Source organism: Chionomys nivalis, chromosome 17 (genome assembly GCF_950005125.1).
Source record: "Chionomys nivalis chromosome 17, mChiNiv1.1, whole genome shotgun sequence".
In the NCBI taxonomy this organism is placed as follows: Eukaryota; Metazoa; Chordata; class Mammalia; order Rodentia; family Cricetidae; genus Chionomys; species Chionomys nivalis.
In genome coordinates this window covers 45,660,697-45,684,046 of record NC_080102.1, presented here as the reverse complement: position 1 = coordinate 45,684,046, position 23,350 = coordinate 45,660,697, and the positions used below count along the sequence as shown (strand labels likewise).

Below are 23,350 nucleotides of genomic sequence, written 5' to 3'. Positions count from 1 at the left end.
CCTGACTCCTGTATAGCTCACCCCCCCACCCCCACCCACACCCCCTATTTTCCAGTCCTTCTCTGTAAGACTGCCCTTAGAGGCACCCTTGGCTAAGGGACCTAACAGGAACACACACAAACACACTCACTCACACACTCACACACACACTGAAGGCTTGTAGCTGGTCTCTCAGTGGGCTTCCCTCAGGGACTGGTGGCTCATGGATCAAGAGGCTGGCTGTGCCTGTCAGGTTCCCGGCTGTGTATAAGTTGGACACTGGGTTCTATGAGATACCTGCCCCTCTGAAGGAGAGTCCTATCTCCATACTGCGAGCTTTGGCAGGCAGCTTCGCCTGAAGAGTACCAGCCAGAGGATGGACCAAGCGAGGATGAACAAGAGAGCAGCTGATGACTGGCAGAAGCTATGAGAATTGGCGGAAGCTGGGGCAAGTGGCCTGCGGGTGGCCTGGCAGGTCCTGGAAATCCTGGCTTCCTGTTTTTCCAACAAAGGACCTCTGTCCCCCCAGGAAGGCCACTGGCCGGAGGTAACTTTTCCGTAAACAGGGCTGTTTTCTTCTTTTCCTCTCTACACAATACTAGAATCCCCAAGTCCCCCGCCCTGACGCCTGTCACCACCAGTCACCAGGCCTAGGCAGACGGAGAGGAGAAGTCTAGCAAGCAGGCCAAACAGTCACCCTTTACCAGGGAACTGGGCAAGGGTTCACAGTTTGCCTGGCATGGTGAGGAGGAGGACACAGAACAGGCATTCAGAGGTACCTGCTCTACAGGGCAGGTGGAGGCTGGACCAGCTTTGGAGTGAACTGAAATGGTTGAACCTATGCCCCTTAGGCTTGGTGGGACTCAGTGACCCTCCTGGACTGACTTAGCAGTTTCCAGAGCAGGAAACCAGGGTTGGGTCTGTGTGGTGGGCAGTGCCTTGGAAAGGGGCAGCAGATTCAGGCAGGTTTCCCTTCAGGCCACTTGTCAGTTGCTTCATAGATGTAGAGCAAGAGGTCCAGAAAGTATCCCACTGTGCCAAAGTCCCTGATGGCGTAAACCCAGGGGCAAAGGAAGCCAGACCATTTCCAGGCTCTGATAACAGAGATGAATACAGGCTCCCTGCCCCGACTGTGGGTGGACCCTGAAGGAGTCCAGGGACAGAGTCTTTCTGGAGGCAAGATGAGGTGGGGGGTGCCCTCTCCATGTGCCTGGCTCTGGATGAGCCAAGAGTGGGCAAGATGCCCAGTGGACGATTCTGAGGCACAGTGTGCGGTGTGTGTGGGTGATTGTATGCAGCCCAGCGGCAGGCGCCTGAATGGGCCTGTGTAAGGGGCTTGGAGGCTATTTATAGCGGCTCTTGCAGGGAGAGTGCACTATTAATAGTTAGGGCCAAGGGTGAGTGGAAAATGTGCCTGTCCCTGCTGCCCAGGCGGTGGGGGTGGGGCCTTCGCTGCTGGAGACACGCGGGGCTGGTACTGGCCCCCACTCAGGCAGCCCAAAAGGGCCACTGTTATCTGGACAGCAGCTGAGCCAAGGATTTGTGGCTTACCTAAGGCTGAAGCACCATCCTGTTCTCCTCCACACTTCACCTGAGGGTTGATGGGTCAGGGGGACCTGGAATCACCAGACTCAGTGGGGCAATAGGAAGGGTCTATGTCACAGAGATGGTATTTTCCTGCCAGGAATCTGTGTGGCAATCTCTTTGCCACAGGTTGCACTTCTGGAAGCTCAAGAAGGTATCTTGGCAGTAAACGGGAGACCCTAGGAGCATGTCAGCAGCTCTCAACTATAGGACTGGCTTCCCTGGGCTCCGTCTCAGGGGATACAGCCCTGGATTGTTTTTGAAACTTGAAGAACAGGGATGTAGCAAGAGACATTTAGATTAATAATAAAAGAAGCCATTGGGGTCTGCGAGATCGCTAAGCAGATGAACAGATTTGCTGACAAGACTGAGGAGCTGAGTTCAATGTTCGGGACCCACATGATGGAAGGAGAGAATGTCCTCTGACTTCCGCATATCCACCCACCCACCCCATCCTTCCCCCCACCAAATAAATAAAAACAAGAAAGAGGAGGAGGAGGGGGAGGAGGAGGAGAAGGAGGAGGAAGCAACAGCAGGAGCAGCAGCCAATGGCAGGAAGATGGTAACCCTTCCCCGACTTGGGCTACAGCTAACAAAACGGAAGCGAAGAGGGAAAAGCCCTGGATCTAGCAATGCGGGAAAAGGTGGACACTATGTTAACGACCTATGAATGAAGGACTATCCTGGCAGGAGGCCTTTGAGCCCTGGATCTGGCCCAGCACTTTAGCCCACTTCCATTCTCGGAAGTGCCTTTTCTCTTTTTCTCTTTCTTATAAAAAATTCTCTGTTCCTATCACTATCCATGTGATCCTGCTCCCAATGCTTTGTCCTGGGGCACGGGAACCCGGGAATCTCAGCGAGTGCCCTCCAGGTTGCAGGCCACACTCCTAACAATACAACTGGTGAAAATATGAACCCGACCCCCATAAGCTAGCAACCAGCAGTGAGTGTGGTGCTTTGCCCCAACGCGGCGCACGGAATCTGTCCCAAAGCTACGGACCCACACACGGACCCACACACGGCAATCCTAGCCTAGGCACACGAGGGAGGGCCCGCGCGGCCCGGGGGCTCATCTCCTACAAGAACCATGGGTGCATAGGATGAAGAGGGGTGCCAGCGCCCGCCCACGCTCATTTGTTGCCAAGTGCTTTCCAGGAAGGTCATGGCCTTCGCCCTAAATGGGCTGGTGTAGAGCTGTTATTTGCTTCAGTGTCGGGGGCGGGTGTTCCAAGCGCCTTGACCAGGACTGGGGCGGGGCAAGAGGCGGGACATGCGACTCGGAGTTCTGTCGGTCCCTCTGCGTGTCCCCGCCCCTCCCGGTTCCCCATCACCGGAAACCCTCCAGGATTCCTTTTCCAGCCACGCTGTTCTGCGCGCTTCCCAGGGCCAGAACCCGCCGGTGCAGGCTGCGGACCTGGATCCCTGCGGCTCCGGAAGGGCCTGGAGGGGTTGTGGGAGTGCTCTTGGGTTCACTGGAGCATGAAGGGACGGGGTCACTGAGGCCGGCCACAACCCATCTCAAGGGGGCGTGGCGAGCCTGGTCAGAAGCTTGCTGCTGGCGGAGGGTGCAACTGGGTGCGGGTCTTGGACAGAGGCGGGGGCATGGGCTTTTCTGTGTTGGAGCAGCCGACCTGGCTCAGTCTAGCGATGTTGCCTGGGAACCTGCCTTCAAAGGAGCTGGCCTGGTGTCTGGAGCAATCAGCCACAATGAGCGCTTTGAGAGAGGGATGTAGAGAGAGGGAGGAATGAAGAGGGAGGGGAGGAGGGGGGAGGGGAGGAGGAGGAGAGAGAGAAATTTTAAGCCAGTCACTGTCCTGTCCCCTGAAGGTCAGTTCTGTCACCTGGGGCTAACCAGGGGTACGGCCAACCATCTGCTGTTCCTCGGGGTTTTAACACCATTAGAGGTTGATCTTGTGACAGGCCAGTATCTCCCCCAGTGACCTCACTATGAGACACCCTGCTCCACCAGGCTAGATCACCCACCCCAGGCCTGCCTGCCTGTCTGCTTCCTGGGCCACAAGATCAAGAGATCACAGTTCCACGGAGCAGGGAAGACAGAGGGAGGTTGCACTGGGGATAAGGGAAACAAAGAGTGGCAAGTCCAGGGGTCTCCGAGGGCCAATTCTGTACCAAGACACAAGTTTAGGAGGACACCCATAAGAGGGGCACTCAGAGAACTTCTGCTGGAGCCTGGGGAAGGATGGCTCACTAGCTCACCCTGCTCTGTCTCTGAGAGCTGTAGGGGTAGTCCCCTGGCATTTCTAGGAGCGGGCCAGCTTGTCTGGTAAGGGCCAAACGGTGCAGAGCAAAGGGGCTGTTGGTGAACAGGCACTGGTCATGGGATTAGGGTTAGGGTTAGGTAGGCTGGGTTTAGGGAGAGTAGAGGTCCAGCACTGGGAAAATGGGGAGGCAGGAGCTACGCCAGCTGTTGGGAGCCCAAGGGAAAAGAGAGGGCCGCCTGCCTCAGGCTGGAGCCTTTCCTTCTAAGCAGCCCAAGTGGGTCCCAGTTCCCTTGCCACAGCTCAGAACACTTCAGAGGGTCATCTGAAGGGCTTCACAGTTGACTGCCCCTCAGAGCTGACTGTTAGCAAGCAGATAGGGGTTGAAGGGCTTGGGCTTCTGCCCAGCAGGTGTCCAGATGGCGTGACTGTCCCTGGTGGTGGGTTGAGAGTTGACGAGAAGGGACTGTTTGCTGGGCAGAGTCCGAAACCACACATCAGAGTCAGCTGTCTGTCATGGTTTTAGATGTTTCCATCTGGGTCACCTTTGAGCTTATGAAAGTGTGCAAAGAGCCTCATTTCATGGCCAGGATGTGAACCAAGGCAGCGGAACAGAGGAAGGATCCCACAGCCCCTCCCCAGCTTTAAAAAACATTTATTTTTATGTTTTATGTGTATGAGTGTTTTGCCTGCATGTATGTACGTGTGTGTACCATGTGCTTGACTTGTGTCAGATCTCTTTGAACTGGAGTTACAGGTGATTGTGAACTGCCATGTGCATGCTGGGAACCCAACCTGGGTCCTCTGCAAGAGAAGAAGGTGCTCTTACCCCTAAGCAACCTCTCCAGCCTCCCCACAATCCTTTTTTTTCCTATAATTTTTTTATTCTTTGTGAATTTGCGTCATACACCAACCCCACTCATTTCCCAGTTCTTCCTTACCCATCCTTCACCCCTGTAACCTCCCCCCAAAGGAAATTTAAAAAAATAAGAAATAAAAATGAAATAAAAAAGCCTTGGGGTAGTGGTGCACACTTTTAATCCCCGCACTCTGGAGGCGGAGGCAAGGCAACACAGAGAAACCTTGTCTCAAAGACAGGCAAGCAAACAAAGAAAAAAAATTCTTTTGCCAGGTGGTGGTGGCCACCTTTGATCTCAGCACTCAGAGAGGCAGAGACAGATGGATCTCTGAGTTCAAGGCCAGCCTGGTTTACAAAGCAAGTTCCAGGGTAGCCAGAGCTGTTACACGGAGAAACCCAGTCATAAAACAAAATAAAACAAACAAACAAAAGGCATCTCACCACAGAAGCTGCAGTACGTCATCTGCGTCAAACAATATATCCTTTTGTCCAAAAGGCTTTACTTGCAAATGTTCATTGCGATGAGTCACTGGTCTCGCTCGAGGCCTCTGGCCTCTGCTACACCACCAGTACTGGACCCTCACCGAGACTCTTATTGGATATCCTGCTGCTGCCCTGAGTCATGGAGATGCTGTAGCTTTGGTTCTGCAGGACCGGCCCCTTCATGTGCTCCAGCAGTTCATAGATGGGGTAGATGTTGGGGTGGGCCAACTCAAAGCCCTTGATCTGGGCCTGGGTGGTAGCTGAGTTGGTCAGCCCACCGGTTCTACTTGCCCTCACCACCAGGGCCCATTCTCCTGCAATGCCCGGATGAGGGGCGGCACCTGATCTCTCTAGTGTCGCAGCCTTCGAGGAGTAGGGCCAGTTCTCCCATGCTCAGGCCATCAGGGTAAGCTCCAATCTCTTCTATTTTATTTGCCAGCAGGTATTTATTGACAGGGAACACCACTGACTAACACCAGGGTCTTCATCATCCAATCAGCTAGCAGGCACATAGGTCACGGTGCCCAGTCTGCAGCAGGAGGGTCTCCTGCATCTCCAGGCTGTAGGCTATTTTTGGAAAGTCATGAAGGGTGTGCTGCATGAACTCAAATGCGTAGCAATCCCCACACACAGACACACACATACACACAGTTGGCTCTGGCAGAGCCAGGCTCATCAACAGTACCAGCAGCAGACTTGGCAATGACAGCAAGGACAAGGGCTTGGGCACAGGTCAAGAGCTATCATGACTGGCAGTTAAATGGCAACTCAGGAAGAGAGCAGAACAATCCCCTTTAAGGGCATATCAATCACAGTGATCAGAAACTTCCCCCAGGCCCCACCTCTTAAAGTCTTCCAGTCCTCCCAATAACACCATGCTGGGGATTAAAGCCCTCAACACGTGGGCCTTTGGAGGGGACACTTAAGATGTAAACTGTAGGGGCTGGAGAGATGGCTCTGTGACTAAGATCACTTACTGCTCTTACAAAGGGCCCGGGTTTTGTTCCTAGTACCTACATGATGGCTCCCAACTGCCTTTAACTCTAATTCCATGGGCTCCAGTGCCCTCTTTTCACCTCACACATGCCGTGCGTGTGTATGTGTGTGTGCGCATGTGCGCGTGTGTGCATTTGTTGTGCCTAGGGTGTTGGTAGGGATAGATATAGCAGAATCTCCAAACCCTTCACATAGCCACTGCATCAGAAAGGAAATATGCAAAGCCTGCTGAGGATCTGCCCATTTCCCTCCTGGACACTGAGCCCATAGCTAGGATTAAGTTCTAGTACATCAGCCGGGCGGTGGTGGCGCACGCCTTTAATCCCAGCACTCGGGAGGCAGAGGCAGGTGGATCTCTGTGAGTTCGAGACCAGCCTGGTCTACAGAGCTAGTTCCAGGACAGCCTCCAAAACCACAGAGAAACCCTGTCTTGAAAAACCAAAAAAAGAAAAAAAAAAAAAAGTTCTAGTACATCTTGGTAGGGTCAAGCTGGCTTGGAAGAAACTAAAAGACTCTACCCCTCAGGAACCTTGGAGCCTACTATGTGCTCCTGGCAGAAGCTCCCCTAGTGGGTAAGGGGATCTTGGTGGTCATGGAGTTCTTTCCTGGGGACACAGGTTGAAGAACATGGTGTGGACACAGCGTTAAGAGGCTCCCAGAAACACAAGAAACACACTAAAAGACATATGTTAGCTCAGCCAAGGAGACAGACTACAGGACCTGCATGGTGGGCATGAGGGAAGACACAAGAAGAGAAGCAGATAGAGGACATACTGTGTAGTCACACCCTAGGGAATACTGAGTGAGGCCATGGTGGAGTACTGACGAAAGCTGTCACAGAAAGCTGTGACAATGACGTGGATGGTGATGCAGGTGGCTGCTTTTGGCTGTCAGTGGCTGGAATGCAGCTGGCTGTTTGAGAAGCAGGTTGGCCTGGGGCCAAAGGCCTGGCTAAGGTGAACAGAACACCGTGTTCCTGGGGGATAGTTGGGCAATCAACCAGGGAACTTAGCCTGTAGGGCAGAAGAAAGCAAGGATGCGTGACTAGAGGCCAGGGCGGTCACTGGTAAAGTCAAGACCCACTGCCCAGTTTCCAGACTCAAAACCCCCTAAAGAAGCTGGGTCCCTGACAACATTACAAGTTCCACCTAAAGGTCCCAGGCCGCTGGCTTGGGGGACTCTACAGAGAGAGGGATGCATCAGACGTGCAGAGAGCCACTGTCCTGTCCTGACGCTGATAGCCTGAGGTCCCCTGAGGTCCCATTGTGGCTACCCGAGTGTGGAGTTGTAACCACACCCGACCTGCTAACAGTGAGTCCATACCTCCAGACACCAGGCAACAACAACCAGACCCCTAACAGAGTGGGGTGTCAGTGTGGATTCTGCCCTTGGTCCCTCACAAGGAAGGTCGTCGGGGACACAGTTTAAAGACCCGAAAGATGGGGGTGGCAGTTCCACAGCAGCTCCATCCATGCCACTAGTATGTCTACGACAAGGGAAGTGGATGGCCACGGGGGAGGAGAGTAGATGCCGCAAAAAATGGTCTGAATAGGAGCCAGAGGTGGCATCTTTGCCACAGAAGGGCTCTCCAGCTCTAGGCTCGCATATCCAGTGCACGTGTGTGTTCTTTGCCATCTTACTTAGCAGAGGACCCATACACTTGTGCATGTGTGCTTCTGCCCAGGGCTGTAGTAACTCTTGTCTTTTGGTAGACTGGTGGCTTGAACCTGCTGGGTGACTGACAGCAGCAAGAGCTGTGTGCCCAGGGGGTTTGAGTAAGAGAGTTGTAAAGGAGGTCTCTCCGTTGCAGCCCGTGCCCTCCACTAGAGGACACACAACTTAGGGTGCTCAAGTGGTGAGTGGTGGCTGCTACACTTGGGAAATCTTTACCCCCAAACCAAGGACACGGAAGGGGCGTTTTAAATAGGGAGAGCCTCCAGTGAAGCACACAGAAGTGGCCGGCTTCCACACATACTGCAATCTGACTCCAGATTGAAGGGCTGGGTAGGAAATATGGAGTTCATGGCTGTCCCTATGGGACCTGTCACCGAAACTCAGGTTGCAGGGCCAGGCCCTTCACCCACAGCGAGAGACTGTGCCTGCTGAGTTGGAGATGAAACAGCTGGCCACAGATTATTCTGTGGCCATCTTCTTAGACTAACTGACCATTAGCCTGGTCTTTCAAGCACAGTCATTAGGTAATGCGGTGCTTCTGGGATGGCAGGATATACAGCTTGCTACACGTATGGGTGGCTCAGACCTTTGTGGACTTTGCTGCATGGTACTCACTACCCACATACCTTTGCCTGACCCTGGGCTTACAATATGGCCTGTTAGGAGTGCCTGTCACCAACTGTAATGTCACCATGGTGTATGGACACAAATCGACAGTCATCAATTGTGGAATAGAATATTTGTTTAACTACACAAAGATGTGTTGCACTTGTTTAACTGTGTAAAGATGTGTTGCTTTTACCTTGCCTGCCTAAGGCACCTGATTGGTCTAATAAAAAGCTGAACAGCCAATAGCTAAGGATAGGTAGGGTTGTTTGGCAGAGAAAAGGGGAGCCAGGGTATAGCCAGCCGGGGATCAGCCAGCCAGACATGGAAGAAGCAGGAAAGCAGGGTGGACAGTATGTAGATGAGATAAAGAAACCTCGGGCAACACACGTATGAATATAAATGGATTAAACTAAAAAGGAAAAAAAAAAGCTAGCTAAAAACAAGCGTAAGCTAAGGCCGGGCATTCATAATTAATAATAAGTCTCCATGTCATGATTTGGGGGACTGGCGGTCCAAGAAAATCTGCTACAATCAATAGTGTGGCCAGGTATGGGAAGAGTTAGTGCCTCTGTGTGACTCTGGTCATCTGCTTGAATGGAGAAACAAACAGACTCACAGACATGTGGTCTGTTTGGTTGGGTGGGTGTTGGGAGGAGAAAGATGGAAATGTCAGAGAGCAGGGGTCTGGTTGGTGTGAGACAGATGGAAGGACTGGGGTGTAGACACAGTCACCCCAACCAACCTCCAAAGGACGTACCTACCCTGGAGATTACTCACCATGGAAACACAGTGCCCATGGCTGTGAAAAGCAGTGAAAACTGCCATGGAAGTAGGGTTGCTGAGGAATGCTGACCTCGGGCATGATGAGGTCATGCCATCTTGGAACTGGAACTGTTGATCAACTGCAGGAGACCCTCACAAGATGGAAGACAATTAATATTCCCTTGGAGCGAGTTGGAGAAGGGTCTCCAACCCTTTACTGGAAATCCAGCCTCTCCCTCCTGTCTTGGTTTCGTGTGTTTTGGGGGTGGTTGGACTATATAGGATGTGAAAGTGTAAGTAAAGTGTCTTGTCGGCTTTCAGGTTATCACTCACGCTAAGGTGGGGACTTTTGGGTGATATGGCTGTTTTAGAGGGCCACCTATGCTCCTGGAACTCTTAGCAAATAAATTCACTGTTTTGGCAAGCTGGACTTGGACGGTATTGGTTTCTGCTACAGCTGACCTTTTTGGGGGTGAGGAGATGTTTTTCATGTATCTGCAGTAATCAACAACATGCACCTACCATAGGTTTTCTGGACAGCCAGGTAGACAGGACGACTTAGTTGTGTATCTGCAGTAATAAACAACATTCACCTACCATAGGTTTTCTGGACAGCCAGGTAGACAGGACGACTTAGTTGAGTGACACCAGTTATCCTGCCCGTCTCCGACATGTCACAGTGAGCATAGGAGTGGAAGGCTGCGACGGTTTGGGCAGAAGCTCCGCACTCACTGGATAACAAGGCTGCCCCAGTCTCCAGGGCACCCAGGACAGTGCCTCCAGGAGATTGGCGCTGCCACAGTGGGAGGCTTATTCTCACCCAGCCGCCCATGTGCACAGTGGCACTCTCTTCTCCCCAGAGATCTTGGCTGAGAGTCAGGCTGCCCTGCCAGGTGATGCTGTCAACAAGTATTTCTCCTCTGCTGTGGACTGGGGTTAGCCATTGTGTGTGTGTGTTGGTGTGTGTGTGTAATGGCGTGTGTGTAATGGCGTGTGTGTGTATGTGTGTGTGATGGCGTGTATGTGTGTGTGTGTGTCACGTGTGTGCACTCGGGTGCCATCGTACTGTGCACCCAGGAATGTAGAGTAACCCCTGGACCTACCTCCTCCTGGCAGTCACTCTGGCCACTCAGTTGTGACACAGCACTTTCAGACATTGTACCTCATCACTGGGGCACGGTGACTGCCTGCTGATAACCACTGCCTTGAAGAATGGTTTATCCTCCAGTGTTCCCAGAAGGCCACTTGGAGCTACACTTTCTAACAAAGTCAGCCTTGGAAAGAACTTCCATTAGCCATGTTTCCGCTCTGCCTGCTAAAGGCCAGGGAAGGTTGTACCTGGCAAGGCTCCAAGCCTGGGTTTATGCTCAGACACCAAAGACCCTGCTGGATCTAGAAATCAAGGGTGAGGTCCTTTTGATTCTACAGGAGTACATGTATGTGAACATGCGCCGTTCCTTAACAGTGTGGCCAAGATGTGATTGAGACAGAAAAATCAGCATAGGCCCCAGGTTCATGCCTTGAGGACTGTTGGGCATGACCTGGCTGTCCTGGAACTCTCTTTGCAAACCAGGCTGGCCTTGAACACACAGAGATCCACCTGCCTCTGCTTCCCAAGTGCTGAGATTAAAGGCGTGTGTCGCCACCGCCTGGCTTTTGTGCAGTTTTGAAGATGCTCACAAGCACTAGTGGGAAGGAAGAACACAAGTTTGCCAGGCTCCTCCTGGCTTAGACCAGCTTGGAATTCTGGGGCAGGGTCACTCTAGTTCAGAAATGGCCCAACCCAGAAACAGCAGTTCTTTACGGGAACACCGGCTTTCGCTGACTTAGTCAGTACAGGCCCACAGTGCCACCTGCTGGCCGTACACCCCTGGATGATTGATGCAATTGATTCTTGCAGGCCGTCCATACGTAGGGAGAACAGCTCTGCCTCCTTAGCCCCTGACCCAAAACAGAAGGCAGAGCACTGGCATAGGGTGCTTACATTCAAATCCCGAGATACATGTCCCCGATCTTCAGCTTGTGGCCACCCCCACCTTCCTCCACCCTCCCTCCCCCTCCCCCACTCCCATTCTCACCCCACTGCCTCCGTGGTCAGGGACCCTGCCTGTATTATTTGCGTGCCAGGTAGGGTCCTCCTGGAGCCTGTCTACCTCTCGTTTCAATCTATTCCCATCTAGTCCCCTCTGCTGCCAAGCAATAGGCCCTCTCTGATGCATATGGCCCCAGCTTCCTCCACCAGAAACATTCATCTATTTAGAGAGGTAAAAGTAGCAGCCACCCACCCTAGCCTGAGAAAGGATGCCAGGTCATCAAGTTGGTGAACTCAGGTCCAAGGTCACAGTGGCCAGTGCCACACCCAGGTCCTGGATACCTGCAGTACCATTCAAGGGAAGAGGGCTGCCCAGGCGACCTACCCTTCACTAGGGTGTGTCCCTCTCCACTGGCCATGTGGAAACAGCGCCACTTAGGGATGCCTCTGCTTTCAGAGGGTGGCTGGCTGTGCAGTCCACCTCTTGTCACCTGAGAGCTGGCTGTGGTCTATAAACCCTGGGGAACCAGCAGGGAGCAGGGCCGGCACATACAGATCTGTTAGCTTGTCGACCACAGCAGAGTCCTAACATAAACACTCTCTCCCAGTTGGGTAAGAACAGTATCTAGCAGACAGAGCCAGGCAGGTACGATGGAGCAGAAGCCAGGCTGAAGCATCAGCCTGCCAGGTTCCATTCTAGTGTCCCGGTGGAATCTGACCACCAAGGGTCAGAGCTGGTATGGCGCTACTTGTGTAGGTCCAGTACAGGGATGTCTTAACTAGGGTTTCTATTGCTGTGAAGAGATGCTAAGGGCTGGAGAGATGGCTCGGTGGTTAAGAGCACTGGCTGCTCTTCCAGAGGTCATGAGTTCAATTCCCAGCAACCACATGGTGGCTCACAACCATCTGTAATGAGATTTGGCGCCCTCTTCTGGTGTGTGGGCATACATGGAAGCCGAATGTGTACACAATAAATAAATAAATAAATAAGTAAATAAATAAATAAATAAATCTTAAAAAAACCTGTCTTGGAAAAAAAAAAGAAAAAAATATGCGAAGACCATATAAATGATTATTTGTTTATTTATTTGCATTTTATGTACGTTGGTGTTTTGCCCACATGTATGTCTGTGTAAGGGTAAGAGTCCCTGGAACAGGAGCTATGGACAGTTGTGAGCTGCCATGTGGGTGCTGGGAATTGAACCTTGGTCTTCTGGAAAAATGCCAATACCCTTAACCTCTGAGCCATCTCTCCGGCCCTGACCGTGGAAACTCTTCTAAAGGAAAGACATTTAATTGGGGTGGCTTACATTTTCAGAGGTTTAGTCCATTATCATCATGGCAGGACATGGTGGAGTGCAGGTAGACATGGCGCTAGTTCTATCTTGATAGAAAGCAATAGAGAGTGGACTGTCTCACTGGGCATGGCTGGAACACGTATGACTCAAAGCCCACCTCCACAATGACACACTTCCTCCAACCATCTACTCCAAAGCCACACTTCCTAATTGTGTCACTTGGGAGCCATTTTCTTTCAAACCACCACATTCCACACTTCCAGGCCCCCAAAGGTTGCAGCAATATAATGCAAACATGCATTCAGTCCAACTTCAAAAGTCCCCATAGCCTATCACAGCCTCAACAATGCTTAAAAGTTTAAGGTTCAAAGTCTCTTCTTGAGGTTCATGCAAACTATTAGTTATAATCCCCTATAAAAATCAAAATCAAAAAGCAGACCACATATTTCCAACATAATGGTACAGGATATACATTACCATTCCAAAGCATAGGGAAGGAAGCATAGTGAGGAAATACTGGACCAAAGCAAGACTGAAAACAGCTGGGCAAACTCCAATCTCTGCATCTCTATCTGTATCCCCATGTCTGATGCTAAAATGCTCTTCACATCTCCAACTCCATTCAGCTTTGTTGACTGCAACACACTTCTTTCTCTTGCGCTGGTTCCACTCCCTGTTAGCAACTCTCCTCAGTAGGCATCCCACAGTTCTGGCATCCCTAACATTTTGGGGTGTTCACGGCAATCGACTTCACAACTTCACACAATGGCCTCTCTAGACCTCGATTCAGGGATACCCCTGACACATGCCTGACCCCAGTGGCTTTCATTAGGCACAGAGGCAAATTCCAAATTCCGTAATACCTTTTTCTATCCTTTTCTTCTCCTCTTCCTCCTCCTCCTCCTCCCCCTCCCCCTCATCCTCCTCCCCCTCCTCCTCCTCCTCCTCCTCCTTCTTTTAGGTTTTTCAAGACAGGGTTTCTCTGTGTAACAATCCTAACTGTCCTGGAACTAGCTCATGTAGACCAGGCTGGCCCTGAACTCACGGAGATCTGCCTGCCTCTGCCTCTGCCTCCTAAATGCTGGGATTAAAAGCATGTGCCACCACCGCCTGGCTCTTTTTCCTATCCTTGACTCTAAAGTCAGAACCATTTGGCTGAAGCCTGCCAAGTTCTGTTGTTTATTGGGGCTGGAACAATTGCCCCTCATTTAATTACATCTTTACCAGCTTTCTGTTCTCCATGGTTTCCTTTACTGCCTAAGCTTGGCTGTTCTGGAACTTGCCCTGTAGACCAGGCTAGCCTTGAACTCTGTCAGCCTCTGCCTCTGGAGTGCTGGGATTAAAGGCTTTAAACTTTAATTCCTTTCACAAGTTAGAAACTTTACTGGGTAGGATCTTACCCTGAAGTCACTGCAGCAGGCTTTCTTGGACCACCAATCAGCTCCCAAACCAAGACATGAAGATTTGTTATCAATTATGAATGCTCAGCCTTATCCTATGCTTGTCCCAATAGCTCTTATAACTTAATTTAACCTGTTTCTCATCTATGTTTTGCCTTGGAGTTTTTCTTTTTTTAACCTTTCTTTCATTCTGTACGCCCTACCTTTCCTGTTTCCTCCGTGTCCTGCTTTCTGGCAACTGCCTGGCTGGCCCCCAGCATTCCCTTCATTCTCTTAAGCCCAGATTCCTCCTCCTACTTATTCTCTCTACCTGCCAGTCCCACCCATTCCTTCTCTGTCAAGCTATTGGCCATTCAGCTTTTTATTAGACCAATCAGGTGCCTTAGGCAGGCAAAGCAACACATCTTTACATTGTTAACAAATGCAGTGTAATCAAATGTAACACACCTTTCCATAGTTAAACAAATGCAGAATAAACAAATGTAACACACCTTTCTATAGTTAAACAAATGCAGTGTAATCAAATGTAACACACCTTTCCATGGTTAAACAAATGCAGAACAAATGTAACACACCTTTCTATAGTTAAACAAATGCAGAACAAATGTAACACACCTTTCCATGGTTAAACAAATACAGAATAAACAAATGTAACACACCTTTACACAGTTAAAGTAATAACCCCCAACAGGTCACCACTCCCTTTATTCCATTTCTTAATCTGTTTATCTCCTTGAACATAGGATTTAGCTCCATTCCACTTCCTGGTACCCCTTTTCTCAATCTGTACATTTTGTATTTTTATTTGTTAAGCTTGCTCCTTTTCATTATAAATCTTCATTAGAGCTACTTTAAGATTCCCTCTGCCAATGGAATTATATAACTCTTCACTTTAGCCTCAGGCTGACTTTTCTGACAAGGGCAAAAAGTAGCCATGTTCTCACCAAAATATCACAAGACCAGTCTCGAGGCCACATACTAACATTCTTCTCTAGAACCTCTTTAGCTAGGTGCCCACAGGTCAAATCACACTCAGCACTCTTCCATGTTCCTACTAGGATGGCCCATTAAGTAGCACTTAAAGTATTCATCTGCTTTTCCTCTCTCTCTCTCTCTCTCTCTCTCTCTCTCTCTCTCTCTCTCTCTCTCTCTCTCTCTCTCTCTCTCTTTCTCCCTCCCTCCCTCCCCCTTCCTTCCTCCTCCTCCTCCTTCTTTTTTGGTTTCTCAAGACAGGGTTTCTCTGTGGAACAGTCTTGGCTGTCCTGGAACTCACTCTGTAGACCAGACTCGCTTTGAACTCACAGAGATACACCTGCCTCTGCCTTGCCTCTGCCTCCTGAGTGCTGAGATTAAAGGTGTGCGCCACCACTGCCCAACTGCTTTTCTAATCCATAATCCCAAGGTCCACATTCCTTCAAACAAAAGCATGGTCAGGCAATACCACAGTCCCTGGTACCAACTTCTGTCTTAGTTAGGGTTTCTATAGTTGTGAAGAGACATCATGACCACAGAAACTCTTATGAAGGAAAAAAATTAATTGGGTTTGCTTACATTTTCAGATGTTTAATCCATTATCATCATGGTGGGACACAGTGGTATGCAGGCAGACATGGTGCTGGCTACATCTTGATCAGGAAGAGTGGTCTATCTCACTGGGTGTGGCTTGAACATACATGAGCCTTTAAAGCCCACCTCCACAGTGGTACTCTTCCTCCAACAAGACCACACCTACTCCAACAAGGCCATGCCTCCTAATTGTGCCACTGCCCTTGGGCATTATTTTCTTTCAAACCATCACAAACGGAAAGGATATATGTAACAGGTATCCACTCCCTTCATTTGTATGCACATGGATGCAGGGACACATGCAGGTCACAGCTTAGGGCAGCATGGCAGGCAAGGGGGTGGAAAGGTGAGACCAGACCAAGAGGGCCCCCACAGATCATCAGGACCCCAGATCCCTGGAGAGTTGCAATAGAGGGGCATGATCTAGCATCACGCAAGGTCAGGGCTCCACTAGAGGCCACACTCAACCTATACCCTATTTTTTTTCTGATTTTCTTCATGCCCAGATGAACTTTCTGTCCAGCTCAACTCTGAAGCTGGTGCCTTCCTCTTTGAATACTGTTGCAGCACTGCGCGCAGGCTCATAGGCCGAGTCCCAGAGCGAGTCAGCTTTTTGTTACTGATGCCATCAACTTCAACAGAGGAAAAGGCTATGCTGGCTTTGTTCAGGGTTCCAGTACAGGTTCACCTGACGCCATTGCTCCAGGATGTGCTGAGTGGCATATCAAAGGGTCAATAGTAAAGAAGAGTGAGCCAGGACCCCAACACCTCCCCACTTGGAAGGCATGCCCACCTTCCACTGGGTTCCAACTCCCCAGAAGATCATAACAGGAGCCAGGTCTTTAGAAAATGTATTTGGCAACTCCTGAACCTACATCTTACACAATTTGTTTGTCTGAGGCAGATAGACCACAGGGCAGGGCAGGATCCCTCCTATCCTCTACCACACTGGACACTGGCTCAGGGACAACTCGCAAGATGCCCACCAAGGGAAGACATGGGGTCCCATCTGTGTTCCAGTTCTAGCAGGACAGGTATAAACTGAATAGTGCTGAAGGCCACACGTTCTCAATGAAACAAACCAACACATTTTGTTCCTGGTGATCTTCAACGATCAATTTTATTATAAAGAACAGTATCAAAATATACGAATCTGTTTAAGAACCACCAAGAAGTGCAGCTTTTTAAAGGGCCAAGTGAGTATCAACTGTTTCAAAGTAGGCAGCTTCTCCCTCCAAAATCTCCTGGAGAAATGGGGTTGATGTCCATGGGCCACATTTTCTATAGGATGTCCTCTCAATAACTTAAAAGGGTGAGTCTGGCTTCTGAACCCGGATGCCCGTCACAAATCCTCATGGGAGGGTGGCTGTGTGGGGTTTTCCTCTGTCACTTCTGTCAGAAGACAGGTAGGTCACTGAATGAGTACTCAGTGCTGGAGGACCTCGAGAATGGGTTTGGATGGGGTAGGAGCTGTATGTAGAGGCGCTGGTGTCCCAGTACCCAGTGGGGTGCCCAGGCAGGCACTTTACAGACTTAACCAGAGGCTGAGCAGCGAGGGTGAGAGATCTGAGGTAGAGGGCAGGCGGTGACAGCAGGCAATCCTGTCCTCCGGCTGCTAAATTCCTCTGTTATCCTTAGTATCTCACTGACCACAGCACTCCTAGGTGTACAACTGTTTGCCCTGCTCAGTGGGCTTCTGGGAAACTATTCTCACTACTGATCTCTCTAAACACTGCCTGTTCCTACTTTCCACAACTCCTAGAGTCTGTCAGACTGAACTCTCTCGCTCAAGGAGAGGAGCTGATGCCCAGCCTAGCACCTATCAATGTGGCTTGGTTTAGAAACAGGGTTTTTGCAGATAATTGGAGAAATCAGGGTGGGCCCAGTCAAGAGTGACTAGTGGTGTCCTTATGAAAAGGGCAAACTTGGACACATGGAGACCATGCAAGGACTAGGAACATTCTGGAAGGTCTGAACAGACCCTACTTTACAGCCTTAGAACCAGACACACACCTGACCCTGGGCCAGAGTTCCAGGACCCAAGATCACTGCTGGGAATCCTGCAGGGGCTGGTGCCTCATGAGGCTGTTGCATTCTGCTCCTCCTTCCCCCTCAGTGGGACCAGCATGCTCTGCTTTCCCTTTTTCTCCATCTGTAGACCCAATCTGAAGGCATTAACTAAATGCTCCCCTGTACTGGCCTCTCTCCTACTCCTGCTGAGTCTTCCCCCTCCGTGACCCTGGGTGTACAGTGCACACAGGTTTTATCTGTTCATTTCTTATTTGGCAGTTTCCAAGGGTCTGGTTAGCCTCGTCCCTGGGGAGGCAGGCCACACTGCCCCTCGCCTTCTGCCACTCACCGCCTTCTGTTTTCTGTATACAAGCATCCTCTGTCTCCTCAAAACCGTCCGGACACACACAGACAAAGCTCCCTGGTGTATTGTAGCAGTTCTCATTTTTCTTCTTACACACCTTGTCTACTAGTGAGCATTCATCTATATCTGAAATAAAAATACTCCATTTCAATAAATGGTTGCAAACACACACAAACACACATACACACCCAAGAAATTTGCTCATTTACAATTCATTCACCAATAAAAGCAATGGGATCATGAATGACCATCAGAGAAAGAAGCAGAGGTCAGGGGGGTGCTCAGAGGAGAGCTTCCTGGTCCTTGGTGGCAAGGGTACAACCGGTGGAGCAGGACATGAAGATGGGAAGCCCAGTGCCCTGGGCAGTGCCAAGACAGTAAGAGATGACTCAAGTCAAGACAGCCAAGTCCCCTGGGAGCTGATGACACGGGGGCTCAGGCCAGTGTGGCCACAACAGGTACAACACTGTCTGTGCAGGAGCAGACCCCACGGTCAGCCATCTCCCAGAGCCTCAAAGGCTCCTTGACAAGGGATATGTTCCTTCTAGAAAGTTCACCTTCTTCAGCAGACAGCTCACTGACCTGCACACTCGCCGTTCTGCTTGCTGTAGCCAGAGATACACTCTTTACAATTGGCTGGGCCTTTTCCCGTGCAGCCCACACAGGTAGAATCACATTCTAGAAACAAGGAGGGAAGGTGTTAGACAAATTCTACTTCAGTAAGACAGGACAGGACAAGCACACCATAAAACAGACCCTAGCGACACGGAGGAACCTAAACACAAAGCCACCTCAAGCCCAGGGACAGTCTGTTTCCCCAGCCAAGAAAGACCTCAGCAAGAAGAGCCAAGCGGAGGCTGCAAGCTCTACGGGGCTAGTGTCGCAGTTCACCGAGAGGACACTGCAGCCTGCTAGCTTAGAGCTGCAACCCCGCCCCTGCTGCTCTGTGAACTGCATAAGACCCTAAAATACCTCAGACCCTTGACTGGTAAATTTGGAAAGCAAAAAAAAAAAAGAGTGTGAAATGTTTTCTAAACTGGGAATGATGACACACACCTTTAATCCCAGTGCTTAGGAAGCAGAGGCAGAGGATCTCTGAGTTTGAGGCTAGCCTGGTCTACATGGTGAGCTACAGGATAGCCAGGGCTACATAGAGAGATCCTGTCTCCAAAAAAAGTGTGAAAAGTTTTCCCTTGAGGGAAAAGACTGCCGTGGCTAACACGAAGGACCTGAAACAGCAGCATGCTCCAAGACTACTACAATGCGTGAGACACTGATGACAGAGACTAAGGCTTTTCTGCAGCATGTCTGCAGCTGAGGTCACCGCTTCCAAGTTCCTGAGCAGACCACACAGGGTCATCCTAGTCTCCATGTTGAAGGAAGACAGAGAAGCCCTATGGAGGATGACAGGTCCCAACACTCCGGTCACCTTCACATGTGTACGAGCCGTTCACATTCTCACAGTACTGTGCATCGCTGCAGGGAGGGGTCTCTGCTGCACACTCATCCACATCTGGAACAAAAAATGAGGCTGTGAGCAGAGCTCAGGTGGCAGGGCTGAGGCACCACCCACACAACTACAATGAGCTCCTTCGCTTCCATACAAGCTCAAACCATCCCTTCCTTCGCTCCCCTCCTCAGGGCTTGAAACCAGCTTGGGGCTGAGTTCTGAATTTGCCTAAGGCCAAGCAGCTGCTGAGGGGTGAAACCGAAACTAACGAGGGAGGAGGGCAGGTAGTGGGCACCTGGGGCTACGGAAGACCAAGCAGTGCCAGCTCCACGGTTGCCCACAGTACAGGGTTTGCAGCATGAAAGGGGCAAGGGCACAGCAATAGCAGTGCCATTGCAGGGCCACATGCCCCGGTACTGTGATGTTACCAGTTGTGGCGGGGACACCTGCTTAACCTAGATCTGAGTCCTCAAAACAAAGGCCTTAAGAGTGGCCTTCCACAGCCCTGAGAGGGGCAGAGATAAAAAGCACCATCAGGTGGGAGTCAGATCTCTCTGGGGGTGAGGGAGTCTCCCCAGTAAGGAACCTTTCCCCCTCCCACCCAGTGTCCTCCTCACCCACACAGGCACCGTCCACACGTGCCCAGCCCACTTCGCACTCCACACAGTCTTTGTTGGTCGGACCTGAGCATGTCTTGCAAGACTCATCACAGGCTGGAAAGCAAAGGCTGTATTAGCAGGGCCCTTCAGGGAACTGGGTCCCGCCCTCTTCCACAGAGAGAAAAGCTTACTTTAGAAATGAGGCTCAGCAGGAAAATAACAAAAACTGAAAACAGTAAGATGTCATTGCATGCAACATTCCTCGTGAATTCATAAAACACGAAGAATGTGAAGTCAACCAAGGGTGCTGCCTTGTGCAGACGGCAACCACAGGGCCCTGGAGGCTGGCAAGGACTGTGCTCTGCTCAGTGAGAAGACAGGCAGAGCTGACCACATCGTGGGAAGCACCTGATCAGGTAACCTTGACAACCAGGTAAAAACAAAGGAGTTGGTGGAGCCAGTGCTCAGGAGTAGCCTCCAAGGGTCCTGGTTCCCATGTGTGGCCACCTCTTATGGGCCCAGAAAGTCCTTATTCTCTCTGAGAAGTTATTTTATGGACTGTGGACACATCCTTGCTCTCTACCTTGCCTGGCAGGAAACTGAAGGACCTGCCCACCCTACAGGGACAGCCATGGCTGGGAGCAAGCCTTCCATCAGAATATTCCAGGTGACCACATGGAATATGGCCCATTACTAGGTGCTAGGTCAAAAAGCCAAGGGCATTTGGTATAGGAATGACAGAAGCTGACACACATGCACTCAAGCTCCATGTCATGCCCACAAGAAGCTTTTCCTTCTGGTGTGGTTTATGGATACTTCAAAAAGGCCACACCTCTAGGCCTTCTACACTGGTCTGGACACCTGGAGTTAGGGTGCGCTATGTTCCTAGCTATGCAGCTTCAGGAGGGACTGCTTCCCACAGCCACACCATCAACCAAGCTGGCCAGACTCGGTGCTGCGGCTCACCTGTGCAGAAGCTGTGTGTCTCGTTCCTCAACAAGCTGAAGTAGCCGTCCATGCAGTCGATACACAGTGGCCCCTTGTATCCTACGTGACACTGGCAGGACCCGTCGCCCTGTCTGCTGCCGTCTCCACTGCAGTGGCCGTTTCCGCTGCAAGGCCTCTCTGACCCACCCTGGCACACTTGGAAGACAGAAACCTTTGCTTGGAGCATGTCCCAGGGGGTGGCCACGTTGTTCTCAAACAGGGAGAACCACAGCACCTCTCAACATGTTCACAGCCCAGCAGCCATTGGGATGCTTGTCAGTTTAAACCTGGCATCATTCCTGCTGGGCAAACAGCGGTCTGAAAGCTAAAGGAAGGGCTAGAGACAGACACCGACCACCCAGAACCTGCAGGATCGACACTCAATGCCTGTGGGGGTCAACCGTGGGACAACACACTATGTGCCCAGGGAGAGGAATCCATGTTATACCCAGCACACAGTCAGGGAGACAAGCAAGAGGCATCTCAGCCATGTGCAGTGCCTGAAACCGAAACTGCTGCTACCTGACCCAGCCCGATATACATGGCTAGGCTCCAGTCTCAAGACTCACTTCATAGAAGGAACAGAAACAGTTAAGCATGCCTATAATCTCCATCTCCTTGTCAACAGTACCAATGATCTCCCAAGTCTGTGATCAGTACCCTAAAAACACATTAGGATCAGAGGCTCTGAGCTCTACAGTGCCAAGGGGAACTTTCCTAAAGTTCGCAGTGATGCAGGAGCCTATGGTCCAGGTTCACAACCCCAGAGCACAGGGGGACAGTTACCCATCTGAGGAAAGAGGAAGGGTCCCCAACTCCATAGAAAGATGGTGAGTTTAAGTCCCCTCTGTGCTTTTAAACACAAGGGACTCAGAGAGGAGTAACAGAAAAGATGCAGACTTGGGACTTCCCAAGAAAAACGTACCCTGACAGTCTGGCCCATAGGTGCCCGGAAGACAGCATGCTTTCAGTGTGTGTACACAGAACCACTCAAATAGGTTAGGGTACTCCTTCTTCCTGAGGATTTAGAAATGGTCATTAAATCCCATGAAATGCTGGGCTGAGGTCATGGCTCAGTGGCGGAGCACACACAACAACACCCCTAGGAGACTCCTGAAGCCTTGAACAGTGTCAAGCCCTACATACACTATAGACCTTCACAAACATACTGGTGGGGAAGGTTAATCTGTAAATTAGGCATAGTAAGAGATCCATGACAATATCGAAACAGAATATGATACACTGCAATGAGACTTAGCTCTGGAATTTTCCATGTTTTATCTTCAGGCTGAAGTAACTACCTCAGGTGACTTGGGGTAGGAGGCACTGTACAAGCCCCCAAAGCTTTTGTGATGGGGGAAGCCGGAGTCAGGCGTGCACAGGAACTCTTTGCAAGCTTCCTGGCTCTAAGAGCTGTGCTCTGATAAGAGACAATGGCGGTAAGTGGAGAAAATGGGACAGGGATGTAGGATTGCTACTGCTTCTCTGTTTCTCCTGGGAAGGGACTGCAAAACTACCCATCAAAAGACAGGGTCCCGGCCACTCACAGTGAATGCCACCAGGCCTCTAGTTGCTCCTCCTGCTGTTCCAAGAGTTGGTTGCACTCAAAGTCGCTGCTGTCACACAAGCCCTCCATGATCTCCAGAAGCCGGATCTCACTGCAACACAACCTGTCAGCACCCCCAAAAACACCGGCACCAAAAAGCACCAGTCTGCTCACTTTAAACATGTCCTACCTAGAGACTACTTCAGTGAAGAGGAGAGCATCCCTAACTAACGGGCAGGGTGTCCAGGGGACCCAGGGAGAGCAGGCGCCTTTGCACCACAGCATGGGAAGGAAAGCTTATTCCATTACCCAAGGAAGCCAGAAACCCTTAGGAGGGCTGAGGGTTCCAGTTCTTGGGCACCCACCTGGATTCGTACTTGGACAGCGTCTTCTCCTCCCACGCCGTGTTGCCGCCGCCGAAGTTCTTCCTGGCCGTGTTGGCCATCCCCTGCGGAGGAGATGGCACCGGCTCGGTGGTTCGCTGTGAACCCCGCTAGCCCCCCGCCCTGAGCCGCTGTCCCGGGCCAGCCTCCCGCTCACCTGGTTGAACTTGTCCACCAGCGTCCGGCACTTCTGGCACAGTGTTGTCTTCCGGGAGGTCATAGCCGCAGGCGGCGGCAACAGCAGCAGCAGCAGCCCGAATGCGGCAGCGGGCGGCAGGTGCATGGCGGGGGGGCTGCCGGGCGACCGGCGAAGAACTGAGGAGTCTCGGCCTCCGCCCACCGGCCCGCGCGCCGGCCGTTCCCCGGGCTACTTCACTGCGTCGCCGGAGCCACGCCCAGCTCTCAGCCGGCGCGCTGCCATTGGCCGGAAGAATCCGCCCTGTCTGATGTGGACCAATTCGGGCTCGCCACGAGCAGCGACCAATGAGAAGGCCCCGGGTCAGCGTCCCGCGAGAGAGGGGCGGGACCGCATCCTTTTATTCTGTCCTCT

The 23,350-nt window shown here is 51.3% G+C and overlaps 1 protein-coding gene across 1 annotated transcript; it reads right to left on the bottom strand.

Moving 5' to 3' along the window:
• Positions 1–16,563: 16,563 nt before the first annotated feature.
• Positions 16,564–23,174, bottom strand: Creld2 (cysteine rich with EGF like domains 2). Its single transcript, XM_057791633.1, has 10 exons — positions 22,958–23,174; positions 22,783–22,865; positions 22,419–22,529; positions 21,797–21,888; positions 20,851–21,027; positions 19,903–19,998; positions 19,265–19,348; positions 18,418–18,513; positions 17,821–17,961; positions 16,564–16,853 (listed from the first exon to the last, which is right to left on the bottom strand). The coding sequence occupies exons 1-10, from the start codon at positions 23,081–23,083 to the stop codon at positions 16,804–16,806; spliced, it is 1,056 nt and encodes a 351-aa protein (XP_057647616.1). The 5' UTR covers positions 23,084–23,174; the 3' UTR covers positions 16,564–16,803.
• Between the last annotated feature and the right edge of the window lie 176 nt (positions 23,175–23,350).